Genomic DNA, 10,965 nt, shown 5'->3' with positions numbered 1-10,965 from the left:
ATGCCAGTTAAGGCAGCTGATGATATTGGACCAACAAAGATCTCTGTCAGTCCCTCGTGAAGAACTGCAGGGGCATAAGATCTGTTCTGCCACGCTGGTGGTTGTGAAGGGAAAGTGAGAGGAGAGAGAATAATGAAAGGACCAACCAGATTTATTTCAGACCATATCAGTGGTTTGAGTGTTCCTCCGATTCTTGAAACGTTTCTAAGTTCTGGCAGATCTTTCAAACTGCATCTCTGACCTTTTTCATGAAACTCTGATGAACTCATACTGTGTCTGTGTCTCACCAAGTTCTGGATAAACACCAGCGAAGGTAGACGTTAACTGGAATGTAGTACAGCAGTGAAGGAACTGTGATGCTTGTGTAATTGTACTGGTGCAGCAGGAAAGCTCCCCCTGGGATGGTTTCCTGTCATTACCTCTTTCCTCTTGATGGCCTCCCTAAGAAGCTCCACCACATCTTCCCCCTCACAGTCGGTAGCTTTGAAACCTTTGGTCCAGGTTACAAGTATTCCCTGTGAACCACATGACATCTGTTAGGAAACAGTAGAAACCAGTGTAATCATGGCAGCCCTCCCTGTCCGTACAGCAAATGGAAGATAACTAGAGGATAAAACTTCCCCTCATTATTATAAACATGTCTTTCCTTCTACTTCACACAAGTTTGAAGTCATATCGTTAAAACTGTCTGAACTAGACAAACTTGTGGGGTTGAAGTCTGAGCTATGATCTTTTGGGTCGAGGGAGACAAAGAGCGAGCGGTGAGAGGCGCAAAATTAAGACAGCAGTGGAGACGAGTCACTTCAGAACATTGTAAAAAAAATCCTTGGCGGGTGATGGGATGAACCATCTCAGTTGGTAGAAGAAAGAAAACATTTTTTCCATTTTCTTTCCTTGAAGTGCCAGGTCTGATCCTTTTGCAGCATCTAAGCTAACTTCTTCTGCTTCCTGCTTCTGAAGAGTGCAGACGTCTCTTTGCTTTCTCCTGCTGCTTGTGCTTTTATCTGCCTTTTAATCATTTTACTTTCATTTGACTTTTTTTTCTGCCAGTCTTGGATATGATTTTGTTTCTTTCTTTTAAGTAAACCAAGACTTCTTAATCATTTTTATGCTTTTTTAAAAATGTATCTGACGACTCAGCGACAAGTTTTCAACATGACCGAAGGAGTAACCCAAACAGTCTCCCTGCGAAAACTGTCGGATTTACAAACAACAAATTTGTGCACTACAAGAGCGGATTTTCACCCTAGAAACAGAAAAAGGACTTCATGATACTCTTCCAGTGATCTCCAGTGGTAAGAAATCCACTTTTACTTCCAAAGAAAGGGGTGAAAAGACTGCTCCTCACAACCTAAAGCTAAATGACACTGTGTCTTCTCCGAGGCTTGACCGTAATCTTGGTGCTAAACCAAAGAGACGTCAAATGTTCGGAATGAAAGACTAATTACATCACCCGGAATGAAGTTAACCAACAGATTCTTACCACTGTCACATAAAAATGGGGATGACGTCAAAGCAGGGAGGCAGCCTGGCCGAAAAACTGTGCCAAGCGTCAAGGTCAAAGATACGCTGCTGCTAGGAGACAGGGCCGTATCTAACATAAACTGTAAGCAGATAATAACAAGCAGCTACCCCAGTGCTACAGTGTCTGACATCACTCAGGCGCTACCTTGGGAGCTAGCTACGAACCAGGGAGTGAAACAGCTGATCGTTCACGTGGGTGCAGTGGACATCAGAAATCAACAGTCTGAAATCTTGAAAGAAGACTTTCTTGCACTCTTTGAGAGACTCCATAAAGTGGGGTTACCCACGTTTATTAGTGGACCCCTCCCAAACACGGACAGAAAAGTGAATAAATTCAGCCGACTGCTTCAGTTGAACACGTGGCTACCCAACATCTGCGAGTCCAGAGGATTGCATTACATCGAGAACTTTAACCTGTTTTGGCATCGAGGTGACCTTTTCAGAGGAAAAGGGCCACACCTGTATGGAGGTGGAGTAAAGAGGCTGACGGATAACCTCCTCCACGCTCTGAGGCATCAGAACCGGCCTGAACTGAACCAGGCTTGCGGGCAACCGATGAGAGAAAAGAGGAGAGGGAGAGGAGCTCCCTCTTCCCCACCCAAGGACCCGGCAAAGGATGTACCCAAAACAGCACCTTCTGCAACCACTGGAAAGGACTCAGCCACAGCAGCCTCAACAACAAAACCTCCATCCCCAGCGAAGGCATCAGCTCCAGCTCCCACAAAAACATCAGCATCTTCAGAAAACAACTCTGCTGCAACTGCAAGGACAAAACCTGCATCTCCGGAGAAGGTTAGGGATGCAGCATCCCTGTCACCTTCTCCCTCACCGCCGTCCTGGGCACCACCTGCTGTGTCTACGCCCTCCGGAGACTCTTCACTCTCATTCCCATCTCCACAGTCACCTTTGAGATTTCCAAACCATCTTGAAAGCTTGATAAAATCAGGCACGAAAATGGTTCCTCTCACTCCAGACATGATTAGATCGAGGGTTCTAGCCTCAAAGAAGTATCGTGCCCCTTCCCCTCCCCCCAGAGTCCCCCCAGCTCGGTCTTCACCACCAGGCCCAGCTGTAATCTCCAACAGTGTCACCACTGCTGTCTAGGACGTAAAGGGCCTCTGCGTTGCTAACACTCATAGTATACCCAACTGGAGGTCCAGGGAGGAGAACTTCTCTGCAAAAACAATACCTACTGTAATATCACGAAGACTAGATAAGAGAGAGACAGACAGATGAGCAGAGAAATCTAATCCATATCTCTTGGAAGAACTTGGAGTCCTTTGAAACTCAGTCTAATCTCAAACATGCTGTGCTTAATGTCAGATCTTTAAATAACAAATCATTTTTAATTAATTTTATTTCTTCTCGTGATCTTGATTTAATGTTTTTAACTGAGACGTGGCTTGACAAAAATACAGGTAATGCAGTCCTGATTGAGTCTACTCCACCTCACTACACCTTTGAATCTGAAACAAGACAGAGCAAGAGAGGTGGAGGGGTGTGTAGCATATTCAGAGAAAATATAGTTATACAAAAATTGTCGTTTGGAGTTTTTTCATCATTTGAGTATTTGTCATTCAAATTGGAGTTAAAACAAGCCACCATACTTTATATCACTATTTATAGGCCACCACAGAACTGTTTTATTGATGATTTTACTGAATTACTTTCAGCTGTGTGCACCGAATTTGACTGTTTGGTTATTACAGGTGATTTAAATGTGCATGTGGATGTAGCCAGTGACAGACATGCTAAAGAACTCAGTGCTGTCCTTGAAACATTTGGTCTAACTCAGTATGTGAACGAACCCACTCACAACAGAGGGCACACACTGGACGTGCTCATTACAAAAGGGGTTATTGTTTCAGGTGTTAATGTCATGGATATTGCATTATCAGATCATTTTTGTGTTTTCTTTAATCTGTCTGTTATACCCAAGCCAGCACATGGGTCGTCAATGGTTCGGAGAAGACTCATAAATGACAAAACAAGGACACAGTTTATGGAAATGGTTGCTTTTGAAAACACCTCTGGTTCTAATGTTAATGATCTGTTAAACTCGTATACATCAAGTGTTTTGAATGTCTTGGACACCATTGCTCCTGTTAAGGTTAGAATAGTTAAAGACAGACAAAAAGCACCATGGAGAAATGAAGACTCTGTCAGGGCACAAAAAAGAGGGTGCCGGAGAGCCGAACGGAAATGGCGCAAGTCAAAGCTACAGGTTGACTATGACATTTATAGACAAAAATTATCCATGTTTAACCAGACTTTACGAAGAGCTAGGGAGAGGTATTTCTCTGAAGTGATTACAAACTCGAATGGTAATTCTCGAGTTCTGTTTGCTACTGTAAACAGATTAACAAACCCTTCGGTTCCACTGCCCTTAGAATTCATTTCTATATCAAAATGCAATGAATTTGCAAAATTCTTTAGTGATAAAGTTCAAGATATTAAAAAAGCTATCATTTCTAAGACACAAATGATAGCCCAGCATCCACCTGAACACCTAGAGCTGGCACATTTCACTCCTGTCAGTGACAAAACAGTCCAAGAGATTATTTCAGGTCTGAGTTCATCTACATGTTGCCTTGATGAGTTACCCACTAGATTTGTAAAGACTGTGCTGAGCAGCCTGTTACCAAAAGTTACTCATTTAGTTAAGATTTCACTAGAGACTGGAACATTTCCAAGGGCCCTGAAAACTGCGGTCATTAAGCCTCTTTTAAAGAAGAGCAGTCTTGATGCCATGGTTCTGAACAACTACCGGCCCATATCAAACCTGCCATTCCTAGGAAAAGTCCTCGAAAAAGTTGTTTATCAACAACTCACTGACTTTCTCCTGTCCAACAATGCTTTTGATACTTTCCAGTCTGGCTTTAGGCCCCACCACAGCACTGAGACAGCTCTGATCTAGGTGATAAATGACATCCGCCTAAACACAGACAAAGGCAAAGTCTCAGTCTTAGTCCTGCTTGACTTGAGTGCTGCCTTTGACACAGTTGACCATGAGATCCTTTTACAGAGGCTAGAGAATTGGCTAGGAATCTCTGGTTCTGCTCTAAAGTGGTTCAAGTCCTATCTTGAGGAGAGAACATACTTTGTTGAAATTGGAAATTGCAGCTCAGACAAAATGGCCATGACCTGTGGTGTCCCCCAAGGTTCAATCTTGGGGCCCCTCTTGTTCAACCTATACATGCTTCCACTAGGCCAACTAATAAGCAGCCATAATGTGTCCTACCATAACTATGCAGACGACACTCAGATCTATGTGTCTCTGACAGCAGGTGAACATGGACCTGTGGATTCACTCTTCCACTGCATCCAACATATAAGCATGTGGATGCAAAACAACTTTCTCCAGCTAAACTCAGAAAAAACGGAATTAATCGTTTTTGGGCCACAGAAGCAAAGAGAAAGTGTGATCAGTCACCTTGAATCCCTTTCTCTCAAACCAAAACAACAGGTTAGAAATCTGGGGGTAATATTGGACTCAGATCTGAACTTTAACAGCCACATAAAGTCAGTAATATCAGCAGCCTTTTACCATCTAAAAAACATTGCCAAAATCAGAGGTATAGTGTCTGAACCAGACTTGGACAGACTAATCCATGCATTTGTCTCCAGTAGGTTAGACTACTGTAACGGCCTGCTCACTGGTATCTCTAAACAAGCTGTTAAACAACTACAATACATTCAGAACGCTACAGCTCGAGTCCTGACTAGAACCAGGAAATACGACCATATTAGTCCAGTGCTCAGATCTCTGCACTGGCTTCCTGTTGCTCAGAGAATAGACTTTAAGACAGCTCTGCTTGTATACAAGTCTCTTCATGGTCAAGCACCGAAGTACATCTCTGACATGTTAGACCCATATGAGCCCTCCAGGTCTCTGAGAACCTCAGGTAGAGGTCTCCTACAGGGGCCCAGAGTCAGGACTAAACATGGTGAAGCTACTTTCCAGTTTTCTGCAGCTAAAATCTGGAACAGTCTTCCAGAAAATGTGAGACAGGCATCAACTGTGACAATGTTTAAGACCAGGCTGAAAACTACACTGTTCAGTCGTGCATACGACAGCTGAAAGTATTTTATCTGCACTCGTCTCCTTTTCTTCAAATTAATGATTCTGTTTATGTTTTATCATTTTATCTGCCTTTTTGTGATTTTAAGATTTTTCTGCAACTGTAAAGCACTTTGAGTTGCCATGTGTATGAATTGTGCTCTACAAATAAACTTGCCTTGCCTTGCCTTCAGGGGCCACCATTGTTGTTTAGTCGCTACTCTATAACCACACCCTTGCTCCTCCCCCTTAGCTCCTCAATAGATGCTGAATGGTCAAAACCAGACACAAATGCGTAACTTGAGACCTGAAAACTCAGTTTCCTGTACGAGCCCTGAAACCAGCTGTCTGAAGGATGTAGAGGACTCTGACGGAGGTGGGAAAGATGAAGTGAAACACCGACACTGAGAAGAACGTGAACACACCGGGTCAGAACAGGGTCCAAAAAGACAATTCTGAGCAGAGAACAGTTTGTTCCATTCTGAGACCGCTGAGAAGATGAAGGGGAGGAGGGGCTGCACCACGGTTTGCTGCGTGAAGATGAGACAGCCAACAGCTGTGACGTTTCCTGTTACAGGTCCAGCTTGTACTCCGAGACATGCCACAGGAATAAGATAGGGAACAGAAAATGAACATTGTTTCGTTTAAGTTCAGAGGGAAGAACCTGACACCACTGACCGGTCGTTAAGTGTGACTGCAGAAGAAGTTCAGGTTTCTTCGTGCAGCTAAAAGTAGAAATGTAACATTGTTCCTATACTGCTATAAATAAAGGGTTGTTGATTGATTATATGACTGATGTGTATATATATATATATATATATATATATATATATATATATAAAATCATCATCAATCGGTTTATATGTGTGCGTGTGTGTGTTATATCATATTTATATTCTTAACACAGCCTGAATCTACCTGATCAGCTCAAGATACTCTGTGGTATTAAGATGTTCCCACTATGAATTTTTTTCAGAACTCAGAGAATATATAAAGTTTAAATAACGAGCACATAATTTTTGTAATATGGATAAAATTGTATGAATTGACTCTTTCTTTTATCAATTCCTAATGTTGCATATCAGGGACAGATGGAGATACGAGGGGTGTGACGAGATCTGTGCCACGACATCTTGTGAGTTGAACTGGGATGACATTTCTCGCAAAGTGCAAACCTGTCTCGTGGGCACAGGGCAGGAGCCTATCAGACCTTGAGCTATCCAAACATTGACTTGTGACCTGTGGGGGCAGTAATGTGCCTTTGCTACATCTAGTCTGCCAAAAACTGACAAGAAGAAGTAGCATATATAAAGAACACATCTTATATGTCTACGGCAGCAGCAGCCTACCAAGCGCAGCCAGAATGACATCAGATCCCCCTGCCACCTTTCATGTGTGTGGCAGCATTTTGGCTACCCAGCGGAAGTAATGAACGGCAACCGAGTGACAGACAAGACACGGACAACATGTAAGCAGTGTAAGAAAACAGTACCATACTGCAGCTAACATGAGCAGTATGCTAAGACATAGAGAGAAGCACCGCAGCTCGATAGTAAAATCCACTACACCTGTGATGAAAAGGCCAGCAAACACTGACAGATGCCTTTACACCTCAACTTCCAGAGTCAAGCGCCAGAACCATGGCAATAACGACAGATATCAGCATTTTAATTACAGCAAATATGAGGCCATTTTCATGTGGTAGAAATCAGATTTCAGCAACTCCGAAGTACGCCATCCCGTCACACAAGCATTTTACTGGCACAGTGGTCCCCAACCTCTACAAAGAGTCCAAGACCAAAGTTGTACTGATCTGAAAGACACAGAAAGCATCGCCATGACATCAGACGGTTGGACATCGAGAGGTACACAAAGCTTTATCACAATTACAGCCCACACAATCAACAGTGACTGGGAAATGAAAAGTTTTGTCCTGCAGACTCGCCCACTTTTCAAATCCCACACAGGTGCAAACAGGTGAAGTTTTACACGCGGCTGTCACTGACTGGGAGCTTAAAAGACCAAACCATGGCATCGCTATGGTGACGTATAATGTCCGTAATATGGAAGTGACGGGAGCTGCACAGTAAGTGCTTTGTGCACACGATAAACCTTGAGGCAAGCTGTGTTCCCTGCATCACTCGTTTGCTCAGGCGGGTGAGACGTGTGGCTACTTTTTTTCATTGGAGTTCAACAGCTACTGCAATGTTAACGTCCAAGCAGGAGCGCTACAACTGCCATCACAGAAGCTAAACATGGACGTTACAACACAATGGAGCGTTACCTCGCGCAGCAAGCAGCCATAGCAGCAGCTCTCACCAGCCCAGAGACAAGACAAAACGCCCCAAACAATGACACACTTGACAGCTGCAATATCAGAGATGCCGAAGACCTTGTGAAGCTGCTGGATCCCTTGAAGACAGCCACCACAGTGCTGTGTGAGGAAAAGGGTCCCACTGAGTCTCATTGTGCCACTGCAGAGGACAATCGAACAGAGTACGACACCAAACGATGGCAATTCCACCACCGTGGCCAACACAAAGACTGCAATCCTCAGAATACTGCAGACAGATACAGTGGGGATGCGTACAACTATCTGCTAGGGTGCATGGCACTGGACCCAAGGTTCCGAACTCTACCTCAGCAAGGCCATAACCAGTGCGAGGCCGTCTTCCTTCGGGTTCAGAACAAGACAAAACATTTGCAGCAAAATCAGGCATATATGTTTAACTCAAAATTGTTTTCCGTCTTGGTGTATGTTTGTAACACTCAATCTATGTTCCCATTAACAACTGAATTTTTTAATGGATTCATGCAGTGTATGTCTGAAACATGAGAGCATCAGAGTGAGTGTGTGTTAAGAGGGAGAGGAGGCCTGTTGCTCATCAAATTTAACACGTTTCATCTGTTTGAAGACCACAGCTGAGGAGAGGGGAAAAGAGGCAGCAAAGAGGAGCTCACTGTCGCTGTGAGAGCTGAGACAGAACCTGCTCCCAAAAAGACAGCACTTGAGGACCTGCTAGGGAACTCCATCTCTACTGAGATACAGCAGTCCAACCGATCTGACCAGGCTGAGAGGGAAATTGAAGACGACAGAAAAGAGGTCTCTATCCCTCTCACTAGTTGCCCTCTGAAGTGGTGGTAAGAAAACTGCTCCAAATAGCCTTTGCTTTCTTGCCTTGCCAAAGCAGCCCTCTCTGTTCCTGTTACCTCTACTCCAAGTGAGCATGTATTTTCAACTACAGGAAATGTAGAAAGTGCCCAAAGGTCTCAGCTGCTGCCAGAAAATGTGGACGTAGCTTAGGCTCGGCTGTTCAGTTTTAGCATGTTGTCAAAATCACGCTTGGAAAAAAGTTAAGTCCCTGTCCACTTTTTTGCACTCTGTACTGAGAGTGACAACTTTGGTTGCAGTTTTGAATATATTATTGTTTGCACTTAATAAAAAAAGAAATTTTATTTTATTTGAGGACAGACATTCAGTGGTTACAAGTTCATGATTGAGGTCATATGCATAGATGGGTGTTATGAAACATTTCAAAATGCACCTTTTGTGATTCTGTTATTTCAAAAAGTCAGTTTGTCCGGTCATATTTTGTCATTTATTTTCTTAAAAGTAATTTGAAAATATCATCTCATCTGATTGTATCATCACACCCCTAGGAGATACCCACAAATGTTTTCCTGCCACGAGTCAAGATTTAGGCTAGCAGCACCTGCAGATGGATGCAGTCCAGTTCTGGTCTCATTGTAGTTGGATAAATATAACCTTTAACAAACACAGTTCTTAGATCATCAGAGGAGAACTCACTGCGTCCAAGCTGGTCTGGTGGCAGGGGAACGAAAAGGTGAAGCCAAGAGGCAGGCGAGCACTTTTCATTCCCATGTAGTCCAGGAAGTCCGAGATGCAGTGTACGATGTGGTCAAAGAGCTGGAAAAAGATTTACTTCAGTAATTGATCTACCAGGGAAACATGGTTGGAGTTCTCCTCGCTGTTCTTTGATTTCCGCAAGCGCGAGGGATTTACGTCAGTTCCAGCTATGTTGGAGGCATCATGAACACATTCACTTTGGCCGACAGAAGAAGTAGAAAATATAGGAATATATAAACAGTAGTTCCACAATTTAAAAAGCACAAAGACACTGAAAAGAATTTGTGGGAAGAGACAAGTAAGTCCTGCATGAATGTGTAGAAGATTACTGCAGTGTTACCTCCTCTCCTGTGCCTTGCATGACTTCAATGGGAATGGCATAGATTTTGTTATGCATCTCCACGGATCTCCTCTTCCCACTACGGATCTTCACCAGAAGCACTCGGAAGTTTGTCCCTCCAAGATCCAGAGCCAGGAAATCTCCATTCTCTGGATTACAGGAAAAGATTAATGTGTCAGAGAAGGTCGTTTCTTCTTGATGCTGAAATCATCAAACATCATGAGCTCCAGATGGCTTAGATACTGAAAACGGCAGTAACTAGGGTAGCCATGATCCAAAGTCCACCGTGTGTGAAAGGTTTGGGTACTTCCCTCCACCAGTCTGCACATCTGTCTAGTCACCTGTTCCATCTGGTGTACTTCGGACAAAGGTGGGCAACATTTTGACTGTGGCCTCCTTGTGGCTGTCCTTCTTAAGGCCTCTTTCAATCTCTACTCGCATTCGTTTCTTCACTTCCAAAAGCTGTGCTTTGCTCAGCCGGAATTCAGCCAAAGTCTGCTGAATCTGTCGTGCCTGCTCTGTCAGCCGGTACGCCACGGCCGTTACCATGGCAGCGCCTTTCGCACTCCCACTCTCAGAGAGTAAGAAGCGAACATCTGAGTCTGGGACCAAGCGACGCACCATCTTGTGCAGACGGCGAGCATATCTGTTCAGAGAGAAGAGACCTTCATGAGAGACGCGTAGTCTGCTAAACAAATTCTGAAATGTTCATTTTTATGTATAATAAATTACTGATATTGTAATCAGCCATAACTCCCATAAAACTCCTGATGGTTAAAAAAGCCACTATGTTGTCAATAAACAGCAGGCCAAAATAATGTTTGACCTTAGAGTGAATGCAGTACTAGCAGTAGTAGCGTTTTATTTGCAAGATATTATTACATTCCAGGAGGAGAAGCTTTTACTCTGTTGGCGCTGTAGCACCAGGTTCCTCAGTGGACTCCATTAAGGCGCCTCATGATGAGAGCTACCAATCCGATGATCATTTGGGTGTATTTGAGGTGTCAGGGCACAAGCTGCACTCCCTCTGCTCTGGTTTCCCTCTTCTGACAGTCTTGTGTTCTGCAGGCGTTTTTGTGGGGCTGGAGAAGTGTACTAGTACTGCAGGTGTTGTTGTAATACTGGAGAAGTGTACTATTACTGCAGGTGTTGTTCTAATTCTGGAGAGTGTAC

At 43.8% G+C, this 10,965-nt stretch overlaps 2 protein-coding genes across 7 annotated transcripts in view; one reads left to right on the top strand and one right to left on the bottom strand.

Annotated features, from left to right (window-relative positions):
- The window catches only part of LOC147258090 (uncharacterized), a 17,451-nt gene extending 13,938 nt beyond the window's left edge, over positions 1-3,513 (top strand). For 2 of the 3 annotated variants that reach the window (XM_086212468.1, XM_086212467.1), the window contains one exon: positions 1,141-3,513. In XM_086212468.1, coding sequence (XP_086068594.1) covers positions 1,459-2,628 — 1,170 coding nt within the window. In that variant the 5' untranslated portion in view covers positions 1,141-1,458 and the 3' untranslated portion in view covers positions 2,629-3,513. The remainder of the gene's footprint in view (positions 1-1,140) is intronic. The other variant, XM_086212469.1, reaches the window with a different exon arrangement.
- Positions 1-10,965, bottom strand: part of LOC147258089 (hexokinase-1-like) — a 39,774-nt gene that overhangs the window by 12,674 nt on the left and 16,135 nt on the right. For all 4 annotated transcript variants that reach the window (XM_086212463.1, XM_086212462.1, XM_086212464.1 and 1 more), the window contains 4 exons: positions 10,134-10,438; positions 9,793-9,941; positions 9,393-9,512; positions 420-515 (listed from right to left, as the gene is read on the bottom strand). In XM_086212463.1, the coding sequence (XP_086068589.1) occupies positions 420-515; positions 9,393-9,512; positions 9,793-9,941; positions 10,134-10,438 (670 nt within the window). The remainder of the gene's footprint in view (positions 1-419; positions 516-9,392; positions 9,513-9,792; positions 9,942-10,133; positions 10,439-10,965) is intronic.

Source organism: Aulostomus chinensis, chromosome 8 (assembly GCF_037954235.1).
Source record: "Aulostomus chinensis isolate RoL2024-O1b breed Wild chromosome 8, RoL_Achi_v1.0, whole genome shotgun sequence".
Taxonomy (NCBI): domain Eukaryota; kingdom Metazoa; phylum Chordata; class Actinopteri; order Syngnathiformes; family Aulostomidae; genus Aulostomus; species Aulostomus chinensis.
This window is presented reverse-complemented; position numbering and strand designations above follow the sequence as displayed.